This window comes from Larus michahellis, chromosome 25 (assembly GCF_964199755.1).
Source record: "Larus michahellis chromosome 25, bLarMic1.1, whole genome shotgun sequence".
Classification (NCBI taxonomy): domain Eukaryota; kingdom Metazoa; phylum Chordata; class Aves; order Charadriiformes; family Laridae; genus Larus; species Larus michahellis.
This window is the reverse complement of record NC_133920.1, coordinates 2,347,951-2,367,396: the sequence shown is the minus strand read 5'-3', so window position 1 is coordinate 2,367,396 and position 19,446 is coordinate 2,347,951. Positions and strand designations below refer to the sequence as shown.

General features: G+C 50.4%; 1 protein-coding gene across 1 annotated transcript; it reads left to right on the top strand.

The window, feature by feature from the left end:
* The first annotated feature begins 1,554 nt into the window (after positions 1–1,554).
* On the top strand, positions 1,555–14,377 carry AKAP8L (A-kinase anchoring protein 8 like). Its single transcript, XM_074567035.1, has 13 exons — positions 1,555–1,665; positions 3,043–3,075; positions 4,234–4,474; positions 6,551–7,019; positions 7,463–7,586; positions 7,751–7,806; positions 8,466–8,502; positions 9,816–9,924; positions 10,271–10,412; positions 10,836–10,941; positions 11,195–11,325; positions 12,165–12,260; positions 13,248–14,377. The coding sequence occupies exons 1-13, from the start codon at positions 1,653–1,655 to the stop codon at positions 13,740–13,742; spliced, it is 2,052 nt and encodes a 683-aa protein (XP_074423136.1). The 5' UTR covers positions 1,555–1,652; the 3' UTR covers positions 13,743–14,377.
* Positions 14,378–19,446: the final 5,069 nt, after the last annotated feature.

Sequence of the window (19,446 nt, the reverse complement as noted above, 5' to 3'; positions counted from 1 at the left end):
GGGGGGAGAGCGGAGTCTCTGGATACCCGGAATTATGGGATGGGGGCGGGATAGGGGGTCCCCAGGGGTGTGGGGACACGGTTTTTGGGGGGGGGATTGGGGTGGTTTTAGGGCTCCCCTGGTCAGGAAGCGGCCTCAGGTGCTGGGATTTGGGGACAGTGGGGACAGGATGTGGCCCTGTGTCCTGGGAAAAGGGGACGGTGGGGTCAGGATGAGGCCGTGTCCCCATGGAAAAGGGGACACCAGGGTCAAGATGTGGCCCTGTCCTGGGATTTGGGGACACCGGGGTCAGGATGTGACCTGGGCCCCTGGAAAAGGGGACCTTGGGGTCAGGCTGATGCCACGTCTCATGGACGTTGGGACCACGGCGTGGCCGTGACCTGGGGAATGGGGACACCGGGGTCAGGATGTGGCTCCGTGTCCTGGGAAAAGGAGACAGTGGGGTCACAGTGTGGCCTCGATCCCATGGAAAAGGGGACACGGGGGTCAGGACGTGGCCGTGTCTCACGGGCACTGTGACCCTGACATGGCTGTGTCCCAGGGAAGGGGCACATGGGGGTCAGGGTGTGGCCTCTTGTCCTGGGATTTGGGGACAGCAGCGTCAGGATGTCCTGGGATTTGGGGACACCAGGATTGGGATGAGGCCATGTCCCCAGAGAAAAGGGATACGAGGGCTGTGACGTGGCCGTGTCCCAGGGATGGGGGACACGGGGGTCAGGATGTGGCCTTGACCCCCGAGAATGGGGACGGGGGGGTCAGGATGAGGTCATGTCCTGGGATTTGGGGACACTGGAGTCGGGATGTGACCTTGACCCCTGGGAAAAGGGACACTGCCGTCAGGCTGAGGCTGTGTCCCCAGGGAAAAGGGACAGGAGGGCTGTGACAGGGCCGTGTCCCCAGGGATGGGGGACACCGGGGTCGCGGTGTGGCCCCTTGGCCTGGGATTTGGGGACACCGGGGTCAGGATGTGACCTTGGTCCCTGGGAAAGGGGACACCGGGGTCAGGCTGAGGCCCCGCCCCTGCCACCCCCGCCCCCCACCACAGCCCCCCCCACGGGTGACACGAGTGGGGGGTTCCCCTTGATCCCATTCCCCCCCCCCCAGCCCGTGTCCCCCTCTCATGCGCGCGCCAGGGGGGGTGACGGCCACGCGTGTGCGCAGGGTCACGGGTGGGGCGCGCGCGAGTGTGTGTCCCTGGTGGGGGCGGAGCCTGCGCGGACGCAGCCAATAGCATCGGGCGGCGCGGCGCGGGGAGGCGGGGCCCGAGGCAGGTGTGCCGCGCCATTGGCGCAAGCGGGGTCAGCCCGCCCCCCCGAGCCGGCCAATCAGAGAGCAGAGCGGTAGTAGCCACGCCTCCTTGCCAGGCGACAGCCGCGCCGGCCAATCAGCGCTCGGCCTTGCGGGTCCCATTGAGCGAGGAGCCCGCCGCGCCGCGATTGACACCTGCACCCGCCAACCGTCGCGGGGGCCGCCCTGTGGGAGGTGACGGGGGGAGGTCGGACCAATAGCGGCGGGGCGCGAGGGGGGCCGCCGGCCAATGAGAGTGGGGGAGGCGGAGCGGCGCGGCCAATGGGGTGGGGAGGCGGGGCTCGCGCGCCGCCGTTACCGTCTCGCGCAGGAGGAGGCGGCGGGCGGGCGGCGGCGCCGCCATCATGAGTTACTCAGGTGAGGGGCGGCGGCGCAAGATGGCGGCGGGGGGCGGCCCCGCGGTGGGGAGCCGGGACCCGGGACCGCCGCCGCTCCCCGGGGGCGGTCGTGAGGCGGCGGGGAAGAGGGAGAGGCCGGGGCCACTGCGGCCGGGCGGCGGCAGCGCCTGTCTCCCCTCAGGGGCCCGCCCGGCCTCGCCCCGTCCCCCTGTCAGCGGGGCCTTAGGGCCGGGGGGGCGGCTCCGCCTCAGAACCCCGCTGTGGCCTCGGCCCCGGTGCTCCCCGGGGGGCAGGGGTAGCTTCCAGCCTCGGTACGGGTGGTGGGGGAGAAGGGAGCGAGCCAGGCTCTATTTCTGACAGAAAAAATGATTTATTCTTTCATCCAGCTTAATTAGGTGCTCTCTGATTGCTGCCTGGCGGCGGCAGCTGACAGGAATCCCTCATCCTCCCTCGGGTTATGGCTGGAACTCGCCTCCTCACCTAATTTAGTGGCGGTTTTGCCTTTATTTTCCTTTTAATCTTGACGGTTTTATTCCTTTGCTGGCTCCTGGAGTGGCATCTTGCCTCACCTGTGGAGCCGGGTGGGTGTAGGAAGCGATTTGTCACAATATTCACTGTCAGCTGTTTTGGCTGGAAGTGGCTGTCACTGGGGAGAGGAAAAAAAGAAAAAATAAAATTAATAAATTACCTTTCATCTGTGAAGAGGGGTTTCTAATTAAGGTTGAAGTCGTAACAAGTATCTGTAAGGTACCATTACTTTCCCATAGCATGTGTATAGATAATGAAGGGGGGCTGTGTGCATACGTACCCTGGTTAATGAGGCTGTAATTGCTTTGAACATTAATGTTGGGGTAACGGTTTTTCAACGGGATGTCAGTGTCCCGGCTGGGGCTCTTCCGGACAACGTCTTCCCATCCCCGTATCTCCATCTTCGGCTGGTTTCCTGCAAGGGCAAAGTGCAGCGATGCCGTCGAGATCCATTTTGCCCCAAAGGGCGTCTGAATGTCAGTCCCGGGAGGCTGCAGGTTGGGATTAAAACTTCCCCGATGTGTCCCGATTCCCCCTTTTTTTAGGCATTAGTCGGAGCAGGTTTTATTCTGTGTGAGATCCCTCTCGCTTCGCCTCTGCTCCCAAAATACTCAGTTGGTGAAATTGTTAGCGGGAGCTCAGCTTGAAACTAAAACCTGATTTTGTGTAAGAGCAAAGGATTTGGGTCTGGCAGGGATGTGTCACTGCTGGGGCGACGTTAAGGTCCGATTTCTTTACTATTTGGTGCAAGACTCCTGGATTATTGGGGGTGTCGCTCCGTTTTGACGCTGGGTAACGAGAATCTCTTCAGCTGCGAGTGCCACACTAACGATAAACTCATCTCTAATTGCTTTTTGCTCTTTTCTAGGTTATGGAGACTGGAACTCTGGGACGAACAGAGGCAAGTACAGTTAAAAACTGGAGTAATTTTCTGGCAGATTGGTTTATTACCTTCCACTTCAGATCCGTTTCCTGAGCCTGAGGGAGATGCTCCGAGGTCGGTGACGACCCACCGCCACAGCACAGACTCCATGCAGCCTCTTACTGACAATTTTCTTCTTTTATTTTAAAAATTCATGTTGAAGCCAACCGAAAACTTTGTTGCTGTAAACAGTTGCGCAGGAAAACTGTTTGAAACAGAATGTTTGGGGTTGTTTTCCCCTAAAAATCCCCTTTGTTGCTGTAAATGGTTACACAGAAAAACTTCGTGAAGCAGAATAATTGGGTCTTGGGGTTCTTTTCCCCTAAAAGAATCCTTTTGCTTCTTGGAAAAGAAGTCAGTGCAGGCGACGATATAAACTGAGGCTCGGGGAGACAGCGGAAATACAAATTCCCTCTCCGCTTGTGCCAGCAGCCAAATAAAAGGGCTGAGGGGAGAAAAACCTAAATTTTAAGCCTCGGCAGGCTTTTCATTGGCTTTGAGCGTTATTTCTAAGGTGGGGTTTTCTCCTGTTTATAACAGTTTTGGCTTCTTTAGCGAGAGGAGATATCACACTTCCTGGTATAAAAAGTGTGGGAAACGCTAAGCTGAAAAGGTTTTTGCTTTCAGTGCTCGGTTGTGTCTTTGAAGAGGACGGGTACGTGCTCTAGTGTCATCCCTTTGGATTTAAGGGGTTGTAAAGCAGCTTATATATGTCCCGGTGAAGGTAACTGCATTCCTCTGGCTACCGACAGCTCTGTATCAAACTAAAAACCAGCTTAAAATGGTTCTTCGATATCTCAGTGTTAACCCAAACCAGGTTTTTATGGAGGCTCTGCCTTGGCCGGGTTTATTCCTCCCCGGAGCAGGTTAGATGGAGGAAGCTGCGGGCTGTGGCTGTGTTTTATGGGACTTATATGAGCAAATTGTTCCCTTAAACCTTTGTGAGCTCAACAGTTCAAAGTTTATAGGTGGCTTAAATAGAAATTTGAGCTTTTTTTTTTTATTATTATTTTAACTCCCTGTGGAGATTGCTTGGGGCATCTCAATTTGAATTAAAATATTAGCGAAGCCAGATAACTGGAAATAAACCCAGGTCTTTTTCTTTTTTTTTTTTTTTTTTTTTTTTTGTTATTCCAGGTTATGAGGGATACAGTTACGGCTATGGATACGGCCAGGATAATTCGGGGAATTACGGATATGGCATGGCCACATCCAACTCCTGGGAAATGGCCAATTCGGACGTTGACATGAACCCTGATGGTTCGGGCGGGGGCAACGCCGACGCTGTCATCGCGAAAATGAACCAGCGCTTAGACATGGTGTCGCACATGGACGCGGACACGATGCAAGGAGGACACTACGGGTCTGGCGGAGACAGGTGAGTGCTGGGCATGAGGTGAGGAGACGCCATAACGATCTGCTGCTCGTTGAGGGTCGTTGCTGCTCGGTTTGTCCCTCACTGGTCTCATTCTTACCTTTTCTCATGTCGTGACTCAAGTGAACGCGCAGAGCTGGCTCAGTCGCCCTCCTCTCATCTGCTGTAACTGTAAAACAGGATTTTACACTCACTTTTCATCTGTGTCTTGCAAAAGAAATCCAAATTTGAGACTTAGAGCGCAGCATTTCCAGCTGTGGCTGAAACTTGGGGTTCTTCAGTAAAATAATAATTGCAAGGAACGTTCTCGTGAGCTTCATTCTGTACTTCTAGAGAAGTACCAAGGAGAACAACGCACTATTTCATGCTTAATCTGAGTTAAAATTACTAATTTTGATTAATAGACTGACTGCTGCTGCTGCAAGTGAGAGCTTTGTAGCCAGAGTCACAACGGATGCTCAGCTCTACGACACAGTCAGCTCCTCGCTGATCTTTATTAATGTTTTCTTTCCCCAAAGACTTCTTATTACCGTGCAGTGTGAGTTTTGAGCTAGGACTTGGTATGTCTGCAGGGTGATGACTTACTCCCAGTTTTTAATGCCTTAAACAAATAAAAGTATGTTGGACAAAGCAAAATTCAGGAGGAAATACTGATAAATGTGATGTGAATGTTTTCTACTCTGCTCCTACGCTTCCAGAAGAGTAAAGCTCCTACGAAATGATGTGTCTGCTTCTCCTACGAAGTGATACATCTGTAATATTATATTAAATAGATTTGTTTTCGTTGCTCGCTTGGTTTAACCGGGCTGGAAGGGGATCGCCGAATCATTCCCCGGATCCTTGTCCCTTCAAACATCGTTTTGGGCTTCTCCACTTCGATCTCATGCGCCGGTGGTCACAGACACGCTGTGGCGTGTTTCCCCTGCTTCCAGTTGGGAATGGGATAGGTTTTATTAAAAGGCAAAAAAATTCCCGCTCTGTGCAAGAAATAAGGAGAAATGTGGTAAGAGGAAGATAAATCACTTGGAGAACGTCAGCTCCGGGATATCGTGGAGCAGAAAAGGAGCTGCTCAGCCTTCAGCTGCTCCGGCTGACGCGTAACCGGACACTGGCAGCTCCTCCATCAGTGCCTGACCTGATTTTGTAGCCCCAACGTCTCTCCTTGTATGCGCCGAGTGGCTTTCTGATGACCTTGGAGCCGGGATAACATCTTTTTGCCCCCGATAATTCCTATCTCCGTGCTCTGGAGGCCTCGCTGTAAAGCACGGCAGCGAGGGGTCATGCTTTGACGAGGCTCGTTAGTTCGGCGTCACGATCTTTTCTCGAGCACTGGCTTTCCTCCTCGCCTGCCTTGTCACTGAAAGCACTGCCGGCGAGCATAGGAAACCTTAAATTCTAGTACAAAGTGTTTTAGTATTGCAAAATATAAAGTTAAAAATCCTCCATGGCCTTATTTCCAAGAGGAGAACATGGATTTAAATCAGTTGGGACACACATTGGCTTTGCAGTTGGGGAAGACAGTCTCTTCGTGGATGGATTACGTATGGGGAGCGAGGAAGGATGGGTCTGGATTAGGTCTTTGGTTGTGCCAAGGTGTTCCTTGAGTAGCTGAGGAGTGAGTCGCGCTGTTTCTGGAAGTATTTCTGGATAAGGTGGAGCTTGTCGTGAGGACGAGCAGCTCTTGGTTTGCTTTGGCTGCTCCTAAAGCTCATTTGGAAGCAGGGGCAAAGCGATGACCCCCAGCCTCAACTGCTGAAGGAACTTTTTGCTCAACTTCTTTATTCTTTTAAAATATTTTGGTAATTCTGGGAGATGTGGATGGTTTGAGGGACTCCCTGTCATCAGGGTTTTCCTGTGTCTAAAGGGTTCCTCCCGCCCTGGAACTGAAACCTTGATGCTCTGTCACCAGCTTTTGCTGTCCCTGTCCTACCACGCAGTGAACTACGTCCCGTGTTGCATGACCCATCTGTCGATTGAAAAATAAGCCCAAAAATAAGCCTGAAAACTTGTTTTGAAGGGTTTTGCTTAACCTCTGCTGCCGTTTCTCAGTGGTGTCTCTTGCTGCCGTGTCTCTTGCAGGTACGACTCATATGAATCCTACGACTCGAGGTCTTCGATGAACGACCGCGACATGTATCGATCCGGCTACGATTACAACGAGTCCGAACATGACAACGATAACGCCTACGAAGGTCACTATGACAACTTTTACGGGAACCGCCGGGATCAATACCAGAACAGAGCACGGGATAACTTCGGTCAACGGGGTCAAAATTGGGGTAGAGACGGACGCAATAACAGACCCATGGCGTCTTCCTATCCCGGGCGCATGGGTGGACAGTGGAACGAGCCTCCGCAGTCGATGGGATCTCGAGGTCTCGGTCCCCACGGCTCCTCCAGGCTCCCTTCCCTCTTCTCCCACAACATTATCCCAGAACTCAGCATGTTCCAGGGAATGCGAGGCTTTTCGGGAAATATGCGGTACGGAGGAGGAATGATGAAACAACGAATGAGGAGAAACTGGAAAATGTGGGACTCGGATTTTAAAGTAAGTACTTGCGTGATACCCTGCTCAGCTGGGGTAGAGACTTATGTCCCAACAGACCCTCGTGTTCTGCTGCAAAGGGCTCCAAAACACACTCTTTTGGGAAGCAAAAATACATAATTCTGGCTGTTATTGGCTTCGTAGCATCTTTTCTCCTCAGCAGACAGAAGAGGCTGCACTCAGTTGTGCAGCAGTGTTGATATATGGGATGTTTTAATCCTAAAAACTTTGGGTTTTGAAGGTAGGAGGGTATCGTGATCCTTCACGGCTTAATTCCGTACATTACAGGATAGAGGTGTGGTGGATTATGTCCTTCCTGTCAACTCTGCCTGTCAGAAACTGAATGCAGGAAGCTTAACTGGCTAAAAATGAGTACAATAAGACATTGCTGGCTGCAGAGGGCAGCTGCTCATATTGCCGGGATTAACCTTTCTCTTCTCTCGCAGCCCCAGAAAAAGAAAATCAAAAAAGATCCCACTGCAAAGAAGCGGAAGCAAACGAACAGCTCGGATGAACCGGACAGCAAGGCGGCCAAGACGGACGGCTCCGATAACTCTGATTCTGACAACGGTAAGAGCGGAGTGGCTTTGCGGCGCGTTCGGTCGCGGTATAAAGCCGCTGTTCTCTTTATTTCCATTGGTCATTGTGCTTTGCCGCGTGTTTAACGTGGTGGCAAATCTGTCGGTGTCGATCCGGGTTACTTGTCTTGATACTGACTGTGTTGTTTGTTTCAGAGGAGGGAACGGAAGGAGAATCGGGAGAAAAAGAGGAGAAAGAGGGCTCCAGAGGCGTAAGTAACTCCTGAAAACTACTTTATCGTGATAAAAAGCTGTAGCTCTGCTTAGAGGTGCTGGAGCTGGTGAGGGTAGATCCCCAATTCCCACATTATTCCCAAACTGAGTCAGGCGCAGAGACTCGGATGAGTAGAGGGGAGAAGATGGCAGTAAAATGCTCTGTGGAGGGAAACGTGGATGCTACCGGGGCTTGCCAGCTACACCCACCGGCTGCGGTGTCGCTGCGAGATGCTTTATGGTGTCGAAACGCAGTAAAAATACCCATGTGCAACGAGCTTCAAGTGGGGGGGGGGGGGAGGGGAACAAAAAAGTCAATTTCCTGCAATGTGGGGAATCCCAGAGCGTGGGATTACATTGTCTCGCTCTAGTCGGGGACTGAAGGGACCCCTCTACTGCCACCTCTCAACGTGGTGGAGGGAGATCTCTCTCGGAAATAGGACCTGCGGGTGTTGAGAAGCATCTCCTGCCTAGTGAGCACCACGCTGGAATTCTCCAAGCGTGCAGTGGCCGGATCCAGTGGAGACGTCGCTCCTCCGCGCAGTGCTTTGAGTGCCTGGGGAGGGTTTGAGAGGCTGGGGAAGATGCTGAACCAGTCTCCAGACGTTCACTCTCTCTAGGGGGTTTTAACTTCCCGATGTTGCATTTTTTTTTTTAGGAGGGGGAAGACGAAGAAGGAAAAGATTCAGAGAAAGGTGAGTTGGGCTGTGCAATGATTCGTTTGCGCTGCGAAGCTCTGCGTGGAGCGTAACCCCCTTCCAGTCAAGGGCTCCGATGTGGCCAGAAGAGAGGTTTTCAATTAAATCCGATGGGTTTTCAGGCTCCTCCGGTTCTTAGAATCCGTTTGTCTTGTGGCTTCGCTGTCCCTTCTGGTTCGTTGCGTCTTGGTGACCTGAGCTAAACCTCTGCACCTTCTCCATGGAGGGTGATTTGGCCTCTGCGCGTGTCCCCGAGTCCCCTGGGGACGCCGGTCTGGTGCTGTGGTAGATATCAGAGGTGGGGTCCTACAAGCGAGAGCAGTCGAGGCTCTGGCGTTGCGAGGCTCCGGTGGGATTTTATTGCTGAGAGAAACTGGGGGGGGGGGCCCTTCCCAGGGCATGGATTCACTTGTTCCTCAGGATGAGACCTGTCAGATCTCCGCTGCTGGGGGGACAGGGGACTTAGCTCAGCTGTAATGTCTGCATTTAGTCAGACGAATCCCATCCTTTGTGTCTGCTCAGGGATAAGGAAATGCTGTAAAAGCCCTGCTAGGGAGGAGCTGGATCCCTTGGTCAAGGTAGGTTGGTGAAGCTGCTAACCTGGGGCTTAGGGAACCAGATTTAATTTCCCCGCTCTGCCGTAGATTTGACTTTGGGTAAGTTGTTTGGGCTGGAGCTTCCCGCATTGGAGAGATTGGGACCAGTCAGAGAAGCACCGCGATACCCGAAGCGTAGAGAAGCAGGAGGGCTGGAAAGAAACCTCATCGCACCCGTGGGCAGCGTAAATTCGATCCCGGGATGCGCCCGCACAGAGAACGAGCTTTTCTGTCCCCAAAAGAAGTGCTGTAAATTCATCCCCCTTACCCAAACCTTATTGCGGTGCCAGTGTTCGCTTTGAGGCTGAACAAATCAGAGCGGGTGGTACTTAAAAAAAAAAAAAAAAAAAAATCAAACCCATAACTAATTAATACTTAAAACCTCACAAAACCAGTAGTAGCAAACAGTAATTAAAATAAAGAGCTGTGAAACCGCGTTAGCCTTTTTGCCATGGTTCTCCCCTCTGTCCCCCGCCCCCAAGCCTGTCCCAGCGCAGTTTTTCTCGGAAAAAGGTTATTTGGGGTGGACAGCACTATTGCGTAAACCGGAGGTTTATCCGTAGTTGGCCGGTGGGAGCAGCTTCTTGACTCAACGTCGTCTGTAGGTCGTGCGGGTTGGTCGGGCTGACGACTAAACTTGTCTAGGGAAATTCTCTTTAATCAGGTGGTGTCCTCAAGTAGTGCCCTGAAATCCAACCTGCTTTAAACACTTAGGTGCTTTAACAATTCAAGAAGAGATCAGTCAAATCAAACGCAAATTGCAGGCGGGCAAGAAAACCCAAGAGAGGCAAAAGAAGAGGCATCGGGATCGCATGGTAGAAAGGTAATGTCTCCTATTTTATTTTATTTTATTTTATTTCTTTAGTGTTGTTGTACTGTAGTACTCGCAGTTGGGGTCTGGCGTTCTGTGCCGTTGTCCCAGTGCTTTGTCTGTTCCTTGTAGAAGCTGCTTTGCTCTCCTGCCGGTCTGCTTGCTGTCCGTGCTTAAAAGAGAAATAGAAATGGGGAAAAAAAACCTCTAGAAAATGTCCCATAAACGCTGAATTCCATGAGTTTATCAACCCCTTAAGCGGAGTGAGGGAGTAGATCCATTGAGAAAGCGCTGCCGTGTAGAGCTGGAACAGATCGGTTTGAATATCACTTCCCTTTGTCTCCGACTCTCTCAACAGGATCCAGTTTGTTTGTTCGTTGTGCAAATATCGGACCTTTTACGATGACGAGATGAACAGTCACCTCGAGAGTAAATTCCATAAGGAACACTTCAAATTTGTCGGAACCAAGTTGCCTCAACAAACAGCTGATTTCCTCCAGGTGAGCCGCTGGGGACCTTTCTGTCCCCTAGGTTTAAGAGAGTTGCATTATTAGTAGTATTAATTATTATTATTTTGGAGATGCTGTAAAGCTCCTAAACTGCCCCTCTAAGTAACTGTTGGAAACTGCTAGAGAAGGTGGAGTAAAGTTGGGCTGAAGCATCAGAGGTGCTACTCCAGCTCTGCTTCAGCTGCCCTCTTCGTTTGAGCGGGTCGCTTAACCTCTGGTCTTACTGGTTGCACTGGTAGAAAATAAAATACTTGCCCACCACGGATTTTGGTGGCCGGAGTGGGTGATTTAAGTGCTGAACCCACAGGACTCGTAGGACTGGAATTTGTACGACTTTTAGGATGAGCAGGCTGGAAATGCACCTAAAAGTGTTGGGGGGGAAAAAAGTTAAATTCCGAATATTTTGCCGCACAGGAATACGTTGCTAATAAAACTAGGAAAACCGAAGAGCGTCGTAAAGCAATTGAAGACATTAATGCGGTGATTCAGCAGATTTATAGGGACCAAGATCTTACGCAAGGTAAGGTTTACTACCCGCCTGTGTGCACAAGGTCCTCTGCTGCGTGTAGCTGCTGCTGGGTCAACTCCAGAAATAGTAAAATAGTAAAAATAAGAGCTGGTGGTGGAGGACGGGTTGAGGAGGAGCTGGTGGTGGAGGAAGGCTTGAGGAGGAGGAGCTGGTGGTGGTGGTAGACATCGAGGGAGTAAAATCCATAACACAGCACAGATCCCCCGGATTATTTTCCGGTTTATACCCTTCTCTTCCTTTCCAGATGTTGGCATGGAGCATTTCATTAAGAAGGTGGAGGCGGCTCACTGCGCTGCCTGCGACCTCTTCATCCCCATGCAGTACGGCATCATCCAGAAACACCTGAAGTCGCTCGACCACAACCACAACCGCCGGGTGAGTGGGCGGCCGGGCACCTCGGGGCTCTTGCAGGCTTCAGCCGCCATAACAGGAGCAGGAATTTGGCTGGGTTTAGTTCACGTGGCTCCTGAAACCAGGGGAGAACTTTTGTTCATCCTCTTCAGTGCTTCTCTCCACGGTCTGCAGTTCATTTTGACGTTTTCTGCATCCCCGGAAACTTCCCTTTGGAAAAGCTGGCGAGCGAGGTCTTAAAGCACGTTCAGCACAGCCTCGGGCCACGCTGAAAATGAGATCTTGTGTCTCTTGCCCCGTTTCTCGCAAAATAAACAGTTTTGTGACTTCCCCGCCTCCACGTACGCGTAGGATGATGTTGTTACAAGCTTTACTATACCCGCAAGCGGTGATCCGAGGTGACGGCTGTCAGACGACAGCTCTTTCTGGGTATAAAATAGCTCTGTCGGCATGCGACTGTAAATCTTGATGCGTTCCCATCTGCGGCGCTCGGCTGCTCAGCCGTCCGTCGCTCCCCGTGCCTCAGCAGAATCGAAACGCATCGAATTTCAACTTCAATCCTCCAAAATTCAAAGCTGAAACAATCCCGCTGGTGGAAATGGGTGAAACAACCCACGCAGCTTTTCCTTGGATGCCTGATACTCACCTTTCCCAAGCACAGAATTTGGGCAATATACAGAAAATCTGCAATTTCTTAAATATCGCTGTGTTGTCACCTACTCAAATACCTAAATGCGCTCTGTGCCGCTGCAGCCTGTCTTCTGATGATGAGATGTGACTAATTACTGGCCTCGTAAGTTAATTCAGAACAAAATCTAAGTGCGATTTTTTTTATTTTTTTTTTTTTTTGTCCTCTCATACAGGCCATGATGGAGCAGTCCAAGAAATCCTCGCTAGTAGTTGCGAGGAGTATTCTCAACAACAAACTAATCAGTAAGAAACTGGAGCGGTACCTGAAGGTAGGTATTTACGGAGCGGGTTGGTGCGGGGTCAAGCCGGTAGCAACCCTTCCGTGCTGTAGGAATCCTGCGGTAGCTGCCGTTGACTACGGAGGGTGTTTATTAGCTGAAATTTGTGGTGATTTGGGGATGTTTTGAGAATATATTGGATTCCTGGTTGCTGATTATCATAGAATGGTTTACGTTGGAAGGGACCGTAAAGACCCCCCCCAGGTCCACCCCCTGCCCTGGGCAGGGACACCTCCCACCAGCCCAGGTTGCTCCAAGCCCCGTCCAACCTGGCCTTGAACCCCTCCAGGGATGGGGCAGCCACAGCTTCTCTGGGCAACCTGGGCCAGGGGCTCACCCCCCTCACAGCCAAGAATTTCTTTCCCAGATCTCATCTCAGTCTCCCCTCTTGCAGTTTCAAACCTTTCCGCCTTGTCCCATGGCTCCTGTTGACTGCTCCTGTTGAGGTTCTCCCCCCGCAACACCCCCAAGCCCTTCTCCTCAGGGCTGCTCTCCAACCGTTCTCCGCCCAGCCTGGATTTGGGCTGGGATTGCCCCAACCCACGAGCAGGACCTTGCACTTGGCCTGGTTGGACCTCATGGGGTTGGCACGGGCCCACCTCCAGCCTGTCCAGGTCCCTCTGGATGGCGTCCCTTCCCTCCAGTGTGTCGCCACGCCACCCAGCTTGGTCACCAGCAAACTTGCAATGATTACTTCACCTGTCGTCTGCCCCCTGTGTTACACCGAACCCTGAGTGAACGGCATGAGTGAGGCCTCCAGCTTAAATTTTGGCCGGCGACCTGACCGTTGGCGCTGTCGCTGCTAATATTAGCGTTGATTTGAGTTCTTGAGGTGGCATCTGCTTTCAGGAGCTGCTTTCGGTGCAACAGTTACGCTCAACTTCTTGGGAGGGTTCGCTGGCACGTAGCCGGCATGAATTCCTCGAAGTCGTTAGAGAGAAACTCCCAGCAGACAAATGTTTGCTTTTCTCTTTTCAGGGTGAGAATCCTTTCACGGATGACCCAGAAGAAAAAGAGGAGCATGAGGAAGGAGAAGGCGGAGCCAGTGGAAACGTAGAGGAAGGAACAGCAGAAGGAGCTGATGAAAATAAGGATGAAGAGGAAAATGCGGAAGAAGAGAACCCAGAGGAAGAAAATCCAGAAGAGGAGAATCCAGAGGAGGAAAACTTGGAAGAAGAGAATCCAGAGGGGGAAAATCTAGATGAGGAAAACAAGGATGCCGAGGAGAACCCTGAAGGAGCTGAAAATGAGGGAGAGCGAGAAGAAACAGGGACAGAAATGGAGGCCCAGCCACAAGCACAACCAGAGGTGGAGCCGGCTGCGGGAAACACGGAGGAGCAGAATTCCCTGCCCACAGAGGAGTCTCTCCCTGAGGAAGAAGAGCAACAGCCTGTAGGAGGCGTGGAGGTGGAAGATGAGGAGGAAGAGAGCGAGGAAGCTGCTGCAGCACAAGAGGACGAGGATGCGGAGTAAACTCTGGATGGGGAAACGGATGTGTAAAAGACCTGACATATTCTGGTTTTTGGTTTTTTTTTAAAAACATAACTGTATCTGTGAATTTCATAGCACATATTTTGAGTTCTCATTCTACTAAACTCACTTAGGCAGTGGAAGCCTTGACCTGTAAAGTGATTACTTTTTTTTTTTTTGAAAAATATAGGGTGGTTGGTTGTTTGGTTGGTTGTTTTTTTTACCAAATCTTCATTTTTAGTAGCTAGGTTTTGTGCGGTCTCTGTTTTTTAGATGGCTTTGTACTAGGAGAATTTCCTTTGAGCATGTGTGCAAACCAGTGCTACTTCACAATCGGGCAAACGAAACTTCTTTTCTTCCCTTCGAATTGAAACTTTTCTATATTTAACAAAAATGTGGTCTGTCCCCTTAGCCTGTCTGTCTGGAAACATCAGAAATTCGGTTCCGGGCTTTTTAATTTCTGCCGTTAAGGTTCTGCATAACTTCCATGTGACTGTAATATCCTCCCTGATGTTTTATTCTTCCCTTTAACGCGGAGCGAAACTTAAGTGGTGTCAACGTTTGTCTTGTTTGTAAAAATGCTTTCATTTTAAAGGTGAATGTTTTGGTGGGTGGAGATAAAAAGGACGATCCTGAGATTACCGTGTGACTCTGCCTGAATTTCTGGTGCCCTGGTAAGGCTTGGGAGAGGTTGGAGGCTTAAAACCTGTCTAAAAACCCTCCGTCTCTGTGCTCTGGTTCGGTATTTAGGGTTCGGTTCCGCTTTCCTCTCTCCAGCGCTGCAGATGGAGCCGACTTCCTCGCCTGCATTAGCAATAAACACTTAGTTGAAGCCGTCAGCGGTTAATCATCGCCTGGAGTATGGATTCTTCTTCCTGAAACGAGGGAGAAATAAGGAAATTAGTTTCCAGAGGTTATTCCTGCTACAGCTGTGAGCTTTCTTGCCGGATGGGTTGATGGATAAAGATGTGTGTAGGCTTGAATCACCGGCGTGAGGGCAAACCCAGTCTTACAAACCTCCAACTCGGTGGAAATTCTTTGTACGAGAGAAGTTTCCCCCAGCGAAGCGGGGGCAGAAAGGGAGATTTAAGGATCAACGCGAAGACAAAGCGCTGAGTCTCCTCCCCATCTCAAACCCTTTCCTCCAGCGCGGCTCCCTGATGGCAGCGACCGCCGGATGCTTCTGCCGTGTCTGGGAAGTCTGCAAGCTAATGGGATCGCGGGATGGACGAGAGGAGCTCCGTGAGGGGGAAGATTTCGCCTCCTCCATGCCGGGGACATTTATTATCCATGAAAACACCGAGTTCGGGCCCTGAAGCGTTTATCCTCACCTTTCCCAGCCATGACTCCTCTCTCCTGCCGAAGGACTCAGGTCCTGAAATGTTTACCCTCGCCTTCCTGAGTGGTGAACCCCCTCCCTTCTCCTGCAGACGGACATCTCAAACTCGTCCTGGAAAATTCTTTTCCAAATGGAATTAACACCCTGAGTCACTAAATAGCTTGTGGGCGCTGTAACGAATGTGGCTCGTTCCCTCTCGTGTGGCTTCAGCCTGAGGTTGACCCTGTGAGCTGTTGGGTGTCAGGGACTTCGGCTGCCACTTCCTTCCGCCTTTTTGCATGGATTTAATCCGACGTCTGCCAGTTCTGGGGCGTTTTAGCATATTAAGTCTGATCCTTGATGTGAGTTTGAGCTCAGAGCGGCGTAATTACCTCTGAGTGCCGTTAGCGGAACGAACTGTGTGCTTCGGAGGATGGTGGTGGCGCTTGAGGGTGACACGGGGGATGATTTTTGAAGGCTGTAAAAGACGAGAGGAGGGTGCGGGGTTAGAAACACGCCTCGGCAGCGTAATCTTCACACGTTTTTGCTTTGAAGGCAGGCGGGCATTCAGCTAGCCACCATCATCTGTTCAATTTAGCCCGTGCCAAGAAGAGAGTCTTAATTCTGTTGCCTTTTACAGCTGCTGATTTTTTTTCCTCCTTGCTCAGCAGAGCTTTGTGGTGATTTCCAGGTTTCCTCCTGTTTTTCCTCTCTGTAGAAACCCTCAGATGTAGATTTAAGAAGTCTAGATTTAATTAGCTGATCCCATCCTGAGGAAAACAACCGGGCTTGGCTTTGTTGAAGTGTTCAGACCTGCGCTTTGCTTGCATTTTACCGCATTAAGGATCGATGTTTTAATCAGGGTGGACTTTCAGAAAGGAATACGGGGAAATACCTTTGATTTTAAGGTTTACTTAAGAAAACTGAGCTGCTTTCATTGGGGTAGGCTCTCTGTAACCTTAAATATTGGGTCATGGAGGTGGTGAGATCTCCATCAGCCAGCCATTCTTTTTAAAAACAAACAAAATCCGCCTTTATTTGTAATAGAGCGAGTTACACCTGCCTCAGACTCTCCCCTTTCTGCTGTATTTCCTTATTTTCCCCTTTCTGTTGTCCATATTTCTCTTAACACACCATTACGCTGGCTTAGAAAATGAATTTGAAGAAAAGGAACCAGGTTGTGTGTTAAATACGCTGCTTCCCAGCTGTTTTTTTGGGGGAGAAAACTCTTCACCTCCTGGTCAGCAGCAACAGCGGCTTCTCCCGTGCCCTTTCTCTCGCTCCAGAAGCGTTGGCATCGATCGAAACATCCGCGGAACTTCCAAGGGAGTGGAGTTTGGGCTGCTTTGCTGCGCCGGTTATCTTTTACCTGTTGGTTTTTTCCACCCACGAGGAGAGAGGAAAAAATCAGGTGTCAGCACGAAAGATCAATTTTGTAATTAATTTCCTTCTTGTGTAATCGGGGCACAGCCCAAGTGAGGTTACCTCGGTGTTCCTGAAGTTGGGGATGGAAGGAACAACTCGCCTCCTCGTAGCAGAATCCAGAAAGTGACATTTTTATCCCTTCAACAGCTGCTGTTCAGGTTGATTAATGGGAAAATTATGCATTTTGGACACTCCCTGGTGCCATTCTGCTGAGCCTTCTACCTTCTGGTGAGGGATTAATCGTAAAGCAGCCCTTCCCTTGGACTCTGAGCTGGGGCAAGGTCTGGCCAAGGAGCGCGTCCTTCTTGAGAGGCAGCTGGTGCTGAGCCTGGATCGCCATCCCTGATGCCATAGCGATGAGGTCAGGGCTCATCCAGCTTCTCGGGAGTGTTTGGGGCTTCACGGTTGCGATGTAGACAGGTCCCGATACACGAAATATCGCTGTGGGTGTGTGTTCTGGGTCAAAATCCTTAAACTGTGAGCACTAAGCATTTCCATATCCGCACTTACATGTAGCGTAAAGGTTTTCATGGCTCCTCTAGGATGCAGGCAGTAAACTCCAGACATCTGACAAGAATTAATTAGTCGTGCTAAGTAAAAGCCCTGCTCGAAGCTGAGCAGGATGGACCTCGGTCTGCTGATGATCTGCAGGAGCAATCCAAGCACTTCGTCCTCGGGGATGCTGCGGATTCGGAGCACGTGAACGGAGGAGAGGAAATCAGCTGGGAAGGACTCGGAGAAGTCGGCAGGTGCTAAAATCCTTTGGCACCAGCCTCCCTGTAAATGCTTTCCTTGAACAAACTATTTCTTAAGGAAATTGCTGATGAGTAATTGATTGTGTGGAGCTCACCACGGCTCCTCCAAGGGACAGCCTTTAGGATATAGCTGCTAGACGTCCGCCCGCCGCTCCATTTACGCCCGTCACGATGTTTTTTCGGATGCTGCCGCTTTTCCCTAAGGAAAGGTGAGCTCAGTTATTGCTTGGGCTCGCTTCCCTCCACGCTCCATACATCTAGCCCCGTCCTGCGTTGATGTGTTGAAGAACACGCAAGTAAGTGCCACAATTCAAATTTATGCAGCTCCGCATAAATAAGGGTGTTTCATTTATCCCCAGAACACCCTTATGTCGGCAACGGCTACTGCGCTACCCTTGGCAGTGGCCCTGGCTCGGGGGTGGCAGCAGATTTAACTTATATTTTCTGATTGTTCAGCCCAGATCTCAGTTTCTGCTAATGCTCTTGGGTATTTTATTGTATTAGTTAATAACTATAATAATTATCACGTGCAGCACTCTATAAATCCTGCCTGATCACGCCTGTGCCCAGGTCAGCCTGCTTTTTTCCTCCTGTGGAGGAGTATTTTTTTGTAGCACCTCAACAAGAAGGATCCAGGGAGGAGATTGCCGGAAAGATCCGGGGAAAAGAAACTGCAGGAGGTTCTGAGATGAGTTTTGGGGCGTTTGGGAGCAGACAGCCCCGTCTCCTGGCAGGATTTCCAGCAGATGTGGCCAGTCTCATAGCTCTGCATCCTTCTGAGGCCGTGGGAAAGATTTCACAGCGAGGAGTTTCGAGGCGCTCGAGCTCACTGGGGTATCAATCAGCCATCGGTAATTAACAACGGCTCGTAGAACTTGTTTCTGTGGTGTTCCATGTAGAAACGTACTGATAACGCAGCACGGCAGCACCCGTTTAACTCCTTACTCTGATGATGTAGTTCCCAAAAGTTCCTTTCTTTTATTTTTTTTTTTTTAGATGAGAAACACATAAGCAAGACTTTAAACTTTATTACATTAAGGGCTTCTTTCAAGTATAGGTCACGCACAGCATGGTTTCATAGTCTGAATGTTTCCAGGCCAGAAATCTATATGCAATCCGTAATCTAAGGTATGGAAATATGTGTAGGATTCCAAGAGTCTCCCATCAACTGGATGTTGTTGAAGTGCTGAAATGGCCACTTGTTATTAACACAGACCTTAAATCCTCCTTGTTTCCTTCTAGAATCAGGAAATCAATTTATCTCAGCTCTGTTGTGATAATTTCCAGATTTAGTGGGTGAAGATATCCTTGAGGTGCCACCAATCCATCTTCCACGTCCTACAGATGATCCCACAGAAGCAACTCGGGCATTTGTCCAGCCCTTCTGTCTAAAGGCACTGGGATTCTCTTCATCGGGGCTCTGTATTCCCCAGGATTTTTCCTAATTTTGTTAAAAAAAAAAAAAACCAAACAAAACCAAAACAACAGAATTTGGAAAAAATCTGTGCTATTCTGGCATCTGAGAGGGCTGGAATAACCCCTCTCTGCTCTTGGAGCTTTGATCGTCTCCGTCAAACTGCCTCCCGACGCTTCCACTCCTGCTCCGTCTCCTCCGTCGCGTCTTCTAGGCATTGCGGCTGCAAACTGGGAATGTCAAATGAAATCACACGTCGACGGTGGAAAAAAAAGGGGAGGTTGTTCCTCTCACAAATCAAAACTGCAGCCTTTCTTGGGTTCAAAGGGACTAAAGTTTAAAAAGAAGCAGGAAAAAAAAAATCCCTTGAGGAGCAACGTGCGTGGCTGAGCCAAACAATGGGGATATTTTGGGGTAGTTTTTGCCCTCCAAAGGCTTGACGTGATGGTTTTATTGTACGAACTTTCCCCTCTTCCACGACGAGCCGCTGCTGTTCCAACAGTTTTCCTATTTCTCCCACTGGAATATAAAATTTTTCACCTTTTTCCACATCTTTTCTTTCAACCTTCCTGGAGTTCAAATATCCCTCTTTTCCTTGCAATAAATAGGTTCAATTGACACCAGGCAGAGCCCAGGTGCCGCAATCCTTCATCCATTCCATAATTTTATAGCAATTTCTTTCAGAAATTTAAATAGAAGTGTGTCCCTCAGCCGTCTGTGCTTCGCTTCAGGTAATAAAGGAATGAAACGGGTCTGGAAAAGGGAGGGGAGCTTGAGGAAGCCCACGGTGTGGTT